Here is a 13,536-nt window from a genome sequence, read left to right as displayed (position 1 = left end):
CCGCTTCACTGTAACAGTGTGGGAACAGGAAGCCAGCGGGTGTCCGTGTAGCTGCTTCACTGTAACAGTGTGGGTAACAGGAAGCCAGCGGGTGTCCGTGTAGCCGCTTCACTGTAACAGTGTGGAAACAGGAAGCCAGCGGGTGTCCGTGTAGCTGCTTCACTGTAACAGTGTGGGTAACAGGAAGCCAGCGGGTGTCCGTGTAGCCGCTTCACTGTAACAGTGTTGAAACAGGAAGCCAGCCGGTGTCCACGTAGCTGCTTCACTGTACCAGTGTGGGAAACAGGAAGCCAGCGGGTGTCCACGTAGCCGCTTCACTGTACCAGTGTGGGAAACAGGAAGCCAGCGGGTGTCCACGTAGCCGCTTCACTGTAACAGTTTGGAAACAGGAAGCCAGCGGGTGTCCGTGTAGCCGCTTCACTGTACCAGTGTGGGAAACAGGAAGCCAGCGGGTGTCCACGTAGCCGCTTCACTGTAACAGTTTGGAAACAGGAAGCCAGCGGGTGTCCGTGTAGCCGCTTCACTGTAACAGTGTGGGAAACAGGAAGCCAGCGGGTGTCCGTGTAGCCACTTCACTGTAACAGTGTGGGAAACAGGAAGCCAGCGGGTGTCCATGTAGCTGCTTCACTGTAACAGTGTGGGAAACAGGAAGCCAGCGGGTGTCCATGTAGCTGCTTCACTGTAACAGTGTGGGAAACAGGAAGCCAGCGGGTGTCCGTGTAGCTGCTTCACTGTACCAGTGTGGGAAACAGGAAGCCAGCGGTGTCCGTGTAGCTGCTTCACTGTACCAGTGTGGGAACAGGAAGCCAGCGGGTGTCCATGTAGCTGCTTCACTGTAACAGTGTGGGTAACAGGAAGCCAGCCGGTGTCCACATAGCCGCTTCACTGTACCAGTGTGGGAAACAGGAAGCCAGCGGGTGTCCGTGTAGCCGCTTCACTGTACCAGTGTGGGAAACAGGAAGCCAGCGGTGTCCGTGTAGCTGCTTCACTGTACCAGTGTGGGAACAGGAAGCCAGCGGGTGTCCATGTAGCTGCTTCACTGTAACAGTGTGGGTAACAGGAAGCCAGCCGGTGTCCACATAGCCGCTTCACTGTACCAGTGTGGGAAACAGGAAGCCAGCGGGTGTCCGTGTAGCCGCTTCACTGTACCAGTGTGGGAAACAGGAAGCCAGCGGGTGTCCGTGTAGCCACTTCACTGTAACAGTGTGGGAATCAGGAAGCCAGCGGGTGTCCATGTAGCTGCTTCACTGTACCAGTGTGGGAAACAGGAAGCCAGTGGGTGTCCATGTAGCTGCTTCACTGTACCAGTGTGGGAAACAGGAAGCCAGCGGTGTCCGTGTAGCCTGCTTCACTGTACCAGTGTGGGAAACAGGAAGCCAGCGGGTGTCCGTGTAGCCTGCTTCACTGTAACAGTGTGGGAAACAGGAAGCCAGCGGGTGTCCGTGTAGCTGCTTCACTGTACCAGTGTGGGAAACAGGAAGCCAGCGGGTGTCCACGTAGCCGCTTCACTGTAACAGTGTGGAAACAGGAAGCCAGCGGGTGTCCATGTAGCCTGCTTCACTGTAACAGTGTGGGAAACAGGAAGCCAGCGGGTGTCCATGTAGCTGCTTCACTGTACCAGTGTGGGAAACAGGAAACCAGCGGGTGTCCGTGTAGCTGCTTCACTGTAACAGTGTGGGAAACAGGAAGCCAGCGGGTGTCCATGTAGCCTGCTTCACTGTAACAGTGTGGGAAACAGGAAGCCAGCGGGTGTCCATGTAGCCCACTTGTTGCAGTCCAGTTCGCATTGCTGGTAGAAATCACCCAACAAAGAACAGCTTGTGGGAAAAAGAGACTTATTTTGGCTCACAGGCTGGAGGGAAAGCTCCACAATGGCAGGGGGAAATGATGGCATGAGCAGAGGGTGGACATCACCCCTGGCCCACATAAGGTAGACAATAGCAACAGGAGAGTGTGCCAAACACTGGCATGGGGAAACTGGCTATAACAGCCATAAACCCGCCCCCAACAATACACTTCCTTCATGAGGCGTTAATTCCCAAATATCCATCAGCTGGGAACCAAGCATTCAAAACACCTAAGTTTATGCGGGACACCTGACTCAAACCACCAGACCGCTTAACTGTAGCATTGTTGGAAACAGGAAGCCAGCAGGTGTCCATGTAGCCTGCTTTACTGTAGTAGTGGGAGGTTCTTTGGTGTTGGGCTTTTTGATATACTCTTGTAAAGGTTCTTTAAATTCATTTAAAATTGTTGCTTTAACATTTTATAATTTGAAAGCAGAGAGAGAAGTGGAAAGAATGGGCATTCTAGAACCTCTTGCCACTGCAGATAACCTCCAGATATATCCAATAGTTTGTGCATCAGGTTTTAAGTAGGCATTGGGGAATTAAATCTAGGCCAGCAGGCTTTGCAAACAAGTGTCTTTAACCACTGAGCCATCCTTCAGCTGCTTTAACATTTTAAAAAGTATATTTAATTTATTTCAAAGAGTGAGAGAATATGAATGAATGAGAATGGGTGTGCCAGGGCCTCTAGCCATTGCAAACAATCTCCAGATGCATGTGCCACTTTGTGCCTATGGCTTTTTGTGGGTGCTGGGGAATTGGAACCAGCTTGTTAGGCTCTGCAGGTCTGTGCTTTAACTGCTGAGCCATTTCTCCAGCCCCACTTTAACATTTTGTGGTGCTGTGTTTCTGTTCTGTGAAGAATGAGGGACAAGTCCTGACGCCCCTTTCCTACCATCAGATGTATTCACCAAAATTTTTTCTTAAAGAAACAGACACAGAAGAGTCCCTTTGATTTCACATTGGTCCTTCCTAACGTTTCCTTCTTACTAATTTGTGTACCTTCAGAGTCAGGAGAGCTGGCTTTCTGCTACTAGCAAATGACTTTAGACCATGTGTCCTTTTGTGTCACCCTGTCTCCTGAGTGCTGTGGAGTAGGTAGAGGAAGCTTGGCCTCTGGTGATGGTGGGGAACTAAGGGCAGCTGGTGGGAGCCTCCAGGCTGGACCAGTGGGCAGACTGATCTCAAAAACCTGTGTGTTAAATACATTCATTAGTATGGTTAGTTGATATGGGTATGAAGCAAAATTGAATGTTGAAATCTGAAAAAGGCTTATGAATATATCAGGTGAAAGACTGGACAAGAGTAAAAGCCAGGTTATTTTTCTATTCTATACTGTTTAATTTTACAGTAGGTAAAATGTATCCGGTGTGTGTTATCTTTTTTTGGGGGGGGGTTGGTTTTTTTGAGGGTGGGTCTCAGTCTAGCCCAGGCTGACCTGGAATTCACTTCGGAGTCTCAGGGTAGCCTTGAACTCATGGTGATCCTCCTACCTCTGCCTCCTGAGTGCTGGGATTAAAGGCGTGCGCCACCATGCCTGGCCCGGTGTGTGTTATCTATGTGTATAGGTGTGTGTCTAGTCCACGTGTGTGGAAGCCAGAGAAAGCTATCAGGCATCCTCATCAACTTACCCTTCACCTCTTTTCCTTAGACAGCCTCTCATGGAATCTGGAGCTCACTGTGTTTTGGTTATGCTGGGTAAACAGGGAACCTTAGTGATTGATTCTCCAATCTCCATCTCTGCTCCTTCAATGCTGGGGTCACAGGCAGATGTAGCTATGCCTAGGCTTTTGTTTGTTTGTTTTTCAAGGCAGGGTCTGGTTCTAGCCCAGGCTGACCTGGAATTCACTATGTAGTCTCAGGGTGGCCTTGAACTCATGGCAGTCCTCCTACCTCTGCCTCCCGAGTGCTGGGATTAAAGGCGTGTGCCACCACGCTTGGCTGCTTCATGCCCCGCTTGTCATGTGACTGGTGAGGGTTGAACTCAGGTCCTCACACCTGCATGGCAAGTGCTCAGGCCTGCTGAGCCATCTTAGCCCCTAACAAGGATTTCTTTTTTTTCATTTTTAATATTCTTGTAAGCCCACATTTTTTTTTCTTTTCAATTCTTTTTCATTAACAACTTCCATGATTGTAAACAATATCCTATGGTAATATCCTCCCTCCCCTCACTTTTCCCTTTAAAACTCCACTCTCTGTCATATCCCCTCCCCTTCTCAATCAGTCTCTCTTTTATTTTGATGTCATCATCTTTTCCTCCTATTATGATGGTCTTGTGTAGGCAGTGTCAGGCACTGCGAGGTCATGGATATCCAGGCCATGTGTCTGCGGGGAGCACATTGTAAGGAGTCCTGCCCTTCCTTTGGCTCTGAGAAACTCAGAAGTTAGGATTTATCCACCAGTGACCTTTGTGGCTGTCTTTGCCCTCCCTGATAGACCCACAAAGGCTGGCAGGGGAGCAGAGAGCCTGACTCCTTCTCAAGCAGGCGTTGGAGCTTTGTGTCCTCATGTGCTGATGTGGCAGGTGTAACCCGTCACAGTCACTGGCCACTCCTGGTTGCCTATCTCTAGGGAAAGTGGGCATCAGGTAACTTTGGGTTCCCCAAACTAGGCTGTCAAAGTTAGGTTAAAATACCATGCAATGATTACCATGAGCAAAAAGGTTGTATTTTCCAGAAAGTAATGCAAGAAAAATGTGACAGTTGGCCAGGTGGCTGTTCTCAGGAGGGAGGCGGTGCCCTGGGCAGTGGAAGGGCGTGTGTGCGGGGAGATGTGTAGTGTCAGCTCCTTCTGCGAGTGGGACTTTATTGGCAGGGAAACGATGCGCTGTGTGAGCTTCTGCTCTGAGGTTTGACGTTGTGCAGGTCACGTTCTGCCTGTACTTTGCTGGTTGGAAAGTTTTATGTTCATAAACATGGGGAGTGAAGAATTCCAAATCATCTGACCTGGTTATGACCTTGCTCTACCAAACTTTTGCATTTCAAAGGCAGTGTGATTCTAGAACTTATCTGGAGCAAGTACTGCTGAGTGTGGCCGAGAGCGTGCGGTGCGGAAGAGTCTTTTCTCTCTTGGTCTCTCCTGAAGAACGAGTCCTTACCCGCCATTCTTCCCCGGGGCCACAGCAAGTGATTTGGTGTGAGGCTCCCGGACGCAGAGGGACTCAGCTGTGGCCCGGCTCTGACGGTCAAGGAGGCAGGGCGGAGGGCTCGGCCGGGTTTTGCTGAGCTGACCTCTGAGGGCGTCACCTGCATGTCCTGCTGTGTGTACGAGTTTGCATCTTTGTTTTGGGAATATGTCCCCAGTGTTTTTCTTTTTAAATGTTTTTTAAAATGTATTTTATTTGTTTGCTTATTTGAGACAGAGAGAGATGGCAGGATGGTTGTGCCAGGGCCTTCAGCTACTTCAGACCAACTCCAGACACAGGCGCCACCTTGTGCATCTGGCTTATGTGGGTTCTGAGGAATCAAACTTGGGTCCTTTGGCCTTGTAGGCAAGTGCCTTAACTGCTAAGCCATCTCTCCAACCCCCACTACCGGGTTTCTTTTTTGTTTGTTTGTTTGTTTGTTTTTTTGAGTTAGGATCTCACTCTAGCCCAGGCTGACCTGGAATTCATTATGGAGTCTCAGGGTGGCCTCAACTCATGGCGATCCTCCTGCTTCTGCCTCCCCAGTGCTGGGATTAAAGGCGTGCGCCACCACGCCCAGCCCCAGTGTGTTTTTAACGTGTCTCTTCCTCTCTTCCCATAACAGGTATCAATATTACCTGCAAGTCAAGAAAGATGTGCTTGAAGGTCGGTTACGGTGTACGTTGGATCAGGTGATCCGACTGGCTGGCTTGGCCGTGCAAGGTGAGACATCCCCACCCGACGCTCCTGTTCTGTTTGCTTGTGGCACTGTTGGTCTCAGAGCAAAAGCGAGCGACTGAATCCCTCACCGAGGCTCCCTTCTCAAGTTAAGGTATCAGCAGATGTAAAGTAGTGATTTTTTTTTTTTTTTTGTGCCATAACAGGACAGAAAATTTCTCAGAACTGCTTGGAAACTGCTCATGCTTGTATAATTACAGTTTTAATAAAAAGCAATGGCAGTTTTTAGCCCTGCCTTTAATTAAAGCTACATTTCAGAGTCTGGAACATTTCCTCAGAATCTTTCCAGTGCATAATGCAGTCACATTCTGTAGTTTGATGCCTTATTGCAACTCTGGTCATAGCAGTGTTAGCCTACATTGTATATGCAGTTCTAACTGAGTTAAAGGGTGTTTAAGTCCATGATGGTAGTGTGTCACAACAAATGCTTATTGGAGAACAGTTTTCTTTCAGCCTGCTCTATGTTGACTTTGATTTATCAGCCCATGTTTATATTCACTACTCTGTCTGCCTGTCTGCCTACCTACTGCCGATCTAATCTATTTATATAAATGTAGATAGTGTGTGAGAGAGAAAGAAGGAAACAGAGAGATGGTTTAATTGCTTTTAGTCCTATTGAAAATAGAAGATCATATAAGTTTTGAAGGAAAGCTGATTCCCCTTTCCATTCTTATTTTCCTGAAAGCTGAGCTAAGTTGTGTGGCCTTGCCAGCAGAGGGGTTCTCGCTTCACGGATCATTCATCTAGGAGCTGTGAACTGGACTTCCTATCCCACGCTTAGACCTGAAATTGAATCCTTTGGTTCTACCTATCTGGAAAGGCTGACCCCCTGACCCGTTTCCTTCTCGGATGTTAGTGGTGGAGCTCTTCTTACTCCTCTGAGGATGGAAGTATCCAGAACACACTGCATCCCACCTGTCTGCTTAGAGACCAGGAGGGAAGGAGTGGGTCTGCTGGAGCGGAACAGAGGGAGGCGCTGCTACAGCAGCGGAGTAGGCAGGACCGAGATCTGGTGGGCACCTCACCTTCAGCCGGACCTTGCTCCTTTAAAGCTTTCTTTCCTTGGCACTGCATGTGCTTTCGCCTCTCGTCCCTTACTCATCAGGTCACTATGGGCACCATGGGCATCCTGGCTAACCAAAGACCCTTGAGGAGGTCTGAGGGCTCACTCTGGGCTCTCTGTTCCCCGGGTCTTTGAAGCCACTTGTTCGGCTGATGAAATTTCCTCTCAGTTTAATATTTTTTAAAAGCCATTTTCCTGGGCTGGAGAGATGGCTTAGGCATTAAGGGACTTGGTCAGAACAGCCTAAGGACCCAAGTTCAATTCTCCAGTACCAATGTAAGCCAAATGCACAAGGTGGCACATGCATCTGGGGTTTGTTTGCAGTGGCTGGAGGCCCTGGCATGTCCATTCATGCTTTCCCTCTCTCTCTTCCTCTCGGTGTCTCCATCTCAAATAAACAAAGCATTAAAAAAAAAAAAAGCACAGCATTTTCCTAAAATCTATTGGGCCATTAGATAGCTACTTGGAAACAGGTGGTGGTAGGAGGCGGCAGGGGGTGATTGGACTCAAACGGGAGTCAAGTTCACAGTGAAGCAGTCACCCCACTGTTCTCATGTGTCACGGCCGACCGCCGATTAGCGTGCGGTTCTTGGTAGGACGATCATTACGGCCCAGCACTTCTTCGTGCCAACCTTCCTCGTGAACTTGCAGCCTCCCGTTCCGCATCCCTCTCTGCCAGATGCCAGGTCTTTTCCCGAAGTCAAGATCTGGTGTGGGCTGAGTCTTTACACAAGCAAGGGAGCGCGGCCCAGGGGCTCATGGGTCTGTGAAGTCGGCTCCATGGGCTTCCCTTGCCTGTGCTCCATTGTGAGGTTGCAGCAGGGCAGGACAGAGTTGCTGCGTCCTGTGGCATGTGAAGCTGCACAGAAGGTGTGAGGACTTTTGAGGCCGCTGGCCAAGGGTGATGAACAGTGGGAATTCCCAGCTGCAGATCTCTGCGCAGATGAGGTCTCCACATTGACCCTGAGCTAAGAAATCCCCTTGGCAGACACTCTGCAGGTAGAGCTGGTACTCCTTCAGCAAACACCTGGAACTTTGGTTTAGCATGTTTAAATAGCTGTAGGAATTGCTTCCAAATTTCTCCATTCTCTCTGAAAAGTTGTGTGGGGGTGCTTGCATGTTGATGGTTACAGTTGCTGTGTGGCGGTGCTGACATCAAGCACGTCGTGGCTGTGTTTGTGGGCTGCAGGAATGGGTGGAAAGGACTGATGCGTGTGGGGACAAGTTGGCCCTGTGCTGTCCCATCTGGACTTTCATGTGATAACTGCTACCCTCCCCTGCCTTTTCTTCTCAGCTGATTTTGGAGATTATAACCAGTTTGATTCTCAAGAATTTCTCCGGGAGTATGTGCTATTTCCTATGGTAAGTGCAGTTCATTTTTTTCTTTAATTTTCTACTTTCTTTTGACATTAATTTATCCTTTGAAAAATCTCATAGAGTTTTACATGTGCTCCTTGGGAAGGTAAGTCCAGACGCTGATAAATAGGGACAAGGTTTATAAAGTATGAAGAAAGTGAGAATGTGCCTCCATGCCCCAAATACTTTCCTGATTTCTTTTTCAAACAGAACCTTGGTAGTGCATTGTGGGTTGGCTTTATAACCTGAAATGTGACTAAATTTATCCATTCTGTTTTTTTCTTCCTGGAGCTTGTAAGGTGTGTGTGTGTGTGTGTGTGTGTGTGTGTGTGTGTGTACACAATCATGTTGTCAGCAAATATAGTTTTACTTCTTTCTTTCCTGTGTAAATGTGTTTTATTTCTGTACCTTTTTCTTTTAAACATTTATTTTTCTTATCTAATTGTTTTGGTAAGGACTGCAAGTACCATGTTGCGCACAAGTGATGAATGTGGGTTAGACGTAAAGCTCAGTGGTAGAGCACTTGCCCAACATATGTGGCCTGGTGTAATACCCAGAACCACATGGGAGAGTGTAAATAAAAAGGGGCAGTGACAGTGGGCAGAAACCAGTGCAATGTACAATAGCATTTAAAAGAAAACAGCAACAAATAAAATATAGGAATCAATGAACTCATAGATCTGAAATTCACGTACTGAAAATTTAAAATATTGATGGTATACATTGAAGATAATGCATGTGGAAAGATATCCTAGTTATAGATTGGAAGAATCAATATTGTTAAAATGTCAGCAGAACCCAATGCATTCTGTACATTTTAATGTGATCCCTGTCAAAATTCCAATGTGAAGAATCACAAAAATAAAGAACTAGCCTAAAATTCACATGAAACCATAAAAGGCCTCAAATAGGCAACAGCATCCGGAGTCAGGAAAACCAAAGCTGAGGCATTGTACTACTTGACTGCAGATGCTGTTGCGAAGTGTAACGCACCACGCAGCAGAGCCTGATGTGTAGCAGAGCCATTGAGCACCGGCGTGGAATACAGCCCAGGATGCAATCCTCATGTGCACCTTCCATTACTTTTGTAAAAATTATTTATTTATTTGCAAGCAGAGAGAGAAGAGAGACAGAGAGAGAATGGGCACACCAGGGCCTCCAGCCACTGCAAATGAACTCCAGACACATATACCTCTTATGCATCTGGCTTACGTGGGTCCTGGGGAATCACACCTGGGTCCTTTGGCTTTGCAGGTGAACACCTTAGCCACTAAGCCATCTCTCTAGCCCCTGCATTGCTTTTTGACGGAGGCCAAGAGGCCAAGGAGGAAGGATAGCATCTTCAATAGTCAGTGTTTGGAAAACTTGGGATCCACACAAAAAGGAATGAAATTGGGCCCTTACCTCACTTACTATCAGCTCCAAGTAGACAAAGTGGAGATCTAAGACCTGAGTTCTAAAGAGAACTGCTAGAGGAAAAGCTACAAGACATTTCTGGGGCAATGATTTTCTGTATATGACCCCCAAAGTACAGACAATGAAAGCAAAATAAATAGAATTTCATCAATCTGAAAAGTCTCTGCACAGCAAAAGAAATAGTGTACAGATTGGGAAAATATTTGTAAATCATATATTAGATAAGGGGTTCATACTCAATGAGAGGTAAACAAGTAACCCTATTAAAAATGGGCACAGGACTCAGACAAGCATTTCTCAACAAAGACCTAAGAGGCCGGCAGATAGATGAAAACCATGTTCCTTCACTAATTGAGATCACTCCTGTTAGGATGATTGCTATAAATAGAACAGAGAGAACGTGATGGTGAGGGTTGAGGGAAAGGAGACCGTTGTACAAGGTTGGTGGGAGTGCAAATTAGCATAGTCATCAGGAAAATTACGGAAATGCCTCAACAGTAGATTTTCTTCATAGATACATATGGTTATTATCTGTCAGGCACCTGTGTGCTGAGCCCTCCTGGTGCCTTCAACACCTGCGGCGGACCAGCGCCCTCCTTTCTGCCCATGAGTGTGGGGCGGGTGGACCAGCGCCCTCCTTTCTGCCCATGAGCGTGGCGCAGGTGGACCAGCGCCCTCCTTTCTGCCCATGAGCATGGGGCGGGTGGACCAGTGCCTTCCTTTCTGCCAATGAGTGTGGGTCGGGTGGACCAGCGCCCTCCTTTCTGCCCATGAGCATGGGGCGGGTGGACCAGCGCCCTCCTTTCTGCCCATGAGCATGGGGCAGGTGGACCAGTGCCTTCCTTTCTGCCCATGAGCGTGGGGCAGCCTTTGTGTACACATCTGTGGGTCTTTTTTTTACTGTCTGTCCTCAGGGAGGCCTTTGCCCACCACTTCTTGTGAAGTCCCATCTTGCTGGTGGAAATGCCAGGTGTATGGTCCTTAAGGCGGGGGCTGCCTGTGTGTGCTCATAAATGTTTCTGGAATGAATTTGTGAAGTCAAAATGCCAGTCCCTGTGCTGGATGAGGCGTGAGGGCGGGTCTAACCTCGGCGATTTGTTGCTTGGTTGGTAGCTTCAGGCTCAGTGAGAAGAGTTGGAAAGAAAAGCCTGTGGGGAGTTGTTTCAGGAGAGCTGGAAGCAGCTCCGTGCGCTGGCTCTGGTCTTAGAAACATCATTCACCGCCTTTTTTTCTTCTAATTAATTGTTTTGCCCAAAACACTAACACCTGAGGGATGAAATATATGTAAGACTTGGCTCGAGTTCTCAGGAAGGCTAAAGTGTGGCTAGGTAAATAGGAAGTTTGCAAAACCATGATGCCACACCAAAGGTCAGGACATACCGCTGCAGTTTGTGTGGGGAGGCCCACATGTTGGGGGGCATTGGAGAAGCCTTATGCGCCAGTAGAGTGTGGGAGCTGTCATAAAGGACAGTAGGTTTGTAAGAGGGAGAGAGCAAAGAGTGATCTGGACGAGAGGGGAGAGGAGACGAGATATCTCGGGTGTGGAGAGAGTCAGTGTGCCAGTTTTACTATAGCTCCCCTGGGTTCCAAGGGAACTGGGGTGAGGAGTCGGATTGCCTGGCTTCCTCCCAGGGTTCTGCCCAGCCTACACTTTGACAGCTGCTGCCTTAAGCAGTGAGACCTTTGTGTGGGCAGACAGACACTGGCTGAGGGTGTGTTGTGGTGGTCTGGGCAGCAGCTATGGGTCATGGGAGAAAAATGCAACACCAGGTGGCAGAAATTGGAAGGTTTTTATTTTTTGTGCTTTTGGAAAACAAGTTTATTTTTATATTTACATCCAGGATGAGTTCACTAATCACAACCGTGGTGAGTCACCTCCGTGGTATTTACCTAGTGGATAGTCAGAGGGTCCCGAGAATTCCTTTCCTCCTGAAGGTTTTCCTCCTGTCAAATCTAGTGTTAGCTTTGGGTCACAATTTTGTTCTTCCAAAACTGTAGCTTCGACTTGAACAAAATCCTTTCCAACAAGTGACTTGCCAAGGAGTGCAAAGTTGTCTACCCAACCAGGAGAGCCTTCTTCAATTTTTTATTTCCTCCCTCACAACAAACTCTCCCTTTCTCTTCTCTTTCTCTCTCCTTTCTTCCCTTTCCATCTTTCTTTCCTCACTTCCTTCCTTTCAGTGACACTGAGAATTGAACCTAGGGCTTCATACATGCTAGGCAGGAACTCAACTGTTGAACTATATCTCCGGTCCCCTTCCTTTTAAGATTTATATTATTGATACTTTATACATGTATATTATGTATTTTGACCTTGTTCCCTCCCAGTCACCCTCCCTTCCCTCTCCCAACCATGCCTATTTATGTATTTATTTGAGAGAGGGAGATAGGCAGGCAGATAGAGAGAGATGGCACACCAGGTCCTCTAGCCAAAGCAAACAAACTCCAGATACATGTGCCATCTTGTGCATCTGGCTTATGTGGGTACTGGGGAATCGAACCTGGGCCTTTGGGCTTCACAGGCAAGCGCCTTATCATTTAAGCCATCTCTCCAGCCAATTTTTTTATTTTGAGATAGAGTCTCACTAGGTGTCCAGGCTGGCCTTAAACTCACCATGCCACCAGGCTAACTTGAACTATCATGATCTTCCTGCCTCGGTCAAACGTTGGCCTTATAGCTCTGCATCATGAAGCCACCTGTCTGTTTGATTTTTAATAAAAGCCAAAACTTTTTTTGGGGGGGGGTTCGAGTAGGGTCTCACTCTGGCTCAGGCTGACCTGGAATTCACTATGGAGTCTCAGAGTAGTCTCGAACTCTCGGTGATCCTTCTACCCCTGCCTCCCAAGTGCAGGGATTAAAGGCGTGCGCCACCACGCTCGGCTTAATAAAAGCCAAAACTTTTGAACCTTTTGAACTTTCCATCTACTCATAGCTGGCTAAATGCGCCATGGCCAAGAGCTGTGCTGGCCAGTGTGACCACCTTCCCCACAGCCCACGTGTGCCGTCTTGTCTCCTACTGGGACCAGACACAACAATTTCTGGACAAGGTGGTGAATTCAGGCATGGCTTAGGGGCACGTTCTTGTGGAAATGACGTGTGGAAGGGGTCCATGAGCTGAGCCTGTGAGAGGCAGGTGGAAAGGAGGCCACTGTTGGCTCCAGAGGTCTTAGAGGGCTAGAGCTTCACATAGAGCCATGAGATGCCTGAAGGTGGCCGTCAGCTGAGGAGGCAAGTGAACTTTCGAGAGACAAGGCTAAGTAAGGGTGGAGCTATTATCCTTATTAGTGTGTGAGAGATGAGAAGAGTTGGTCCATAGCCTGTTGGTCCAGAGTTAGAGAAATGCTACAGTCTCTATCCTTTAAAGAGTAACTCTTTCCTTCCGTAAAAACAGCATTAGCAGCTGTGAGGCCTGTCCATTGCCTTGTCCGTGCTACCCAGCCAGCCTCCTTCCTCTCAGAGACGAGCTCGCCACTGCCCGTCCTCCAGCCTCCTTCCTCTCAGAGACGAGCGCAGGGCTGCCGTGTGGGAAGGTTGATAATGGGCTCCACGTCTTCTCTACCTTACCTTGTTGAAGACATTTGTCACGTGCTGATAAGCCACGACCGGGTTTGGGTGCTGCTGGGAGGGACGCCGTGCATGCGTCTGTGGGCAGGGCAGTGCTTTCGCAGATCAAAGCTCTGTGACGGAGTAAGCAAGGTGCTTTGGACCCTGCACCTCCCGTGGGAGCGAGTCCCTCCTGGTTCCAAGCAGACTGCCTACTTACACAGCCTGGGCTTCACATTGCTCAGCACTGGACAGACAAGTGTGGATATTGTCATTCTTACATCCCCAAAGTGAGTTCTTAGCTGCACTGACTGCATCCTAAGTGCTCAGCAGTCACACTAGAGGCTTCTATGTTGTAAAGCTTTGACGGCACCACCACTGTCACCCCCAGAGCCCCACTGGACGATGCTGAAGATAGCCTAGTACATGTCTGAACTGGCGACAAGTA

At 48.4% G+C, this 13,536-nt stretch overlaps 1 protein-coding gene across 3 annotated transcripts in view; it reads left to right on the top strand.

The window, feature by feature from the left end:
• Ptpn14 (protein tyrosine phosphatase non-receptor type 14) overlaps window positions 1–13,536 on the top strand; it is a 195,716-nt gene that overhangs the window by 125,634 nt on the left and 56,546 nt on the right. For all 3 annotated transcript variants that reach the window (XM_045153649.1, XM_045153646.1, XM_045153642.1), the window contains exons 4-5: window positions 5,597–5,694; window positions 8,067–8,134. In XM_045153649.1, the coding sequence (XP_045009584.1) occupies window positions 5,597–5,694; window positions 8,067–8,134 (166 nt within the window). The remainder of the gene's footprint in view (window positions 1–5,596; window positions 5,695–8,066; window positions 8,135–13,536) is intronic.

Source organism: Jaculus jaculus, chromosome 1, assembly GCF_020740685.1.
Source record: "Jaculus jaculus isolate mJacJac1 chromosome 1, mJacJac1.mat.Y.cur, whole genome shotgun sequence".
Classification (NCBI taxonomy): domain Eukaryota; kingdom Metazoa; phylum Chordata; class Mammalia; order Rodentia; family Dipodidae; genus Jaculus; species Jaculus jaculus.
The sequence above is the reverse complement of the archived record's forward strand: the minus strand, read 5'-3'. Positions and strand labels throughout refer to the sequence as shown.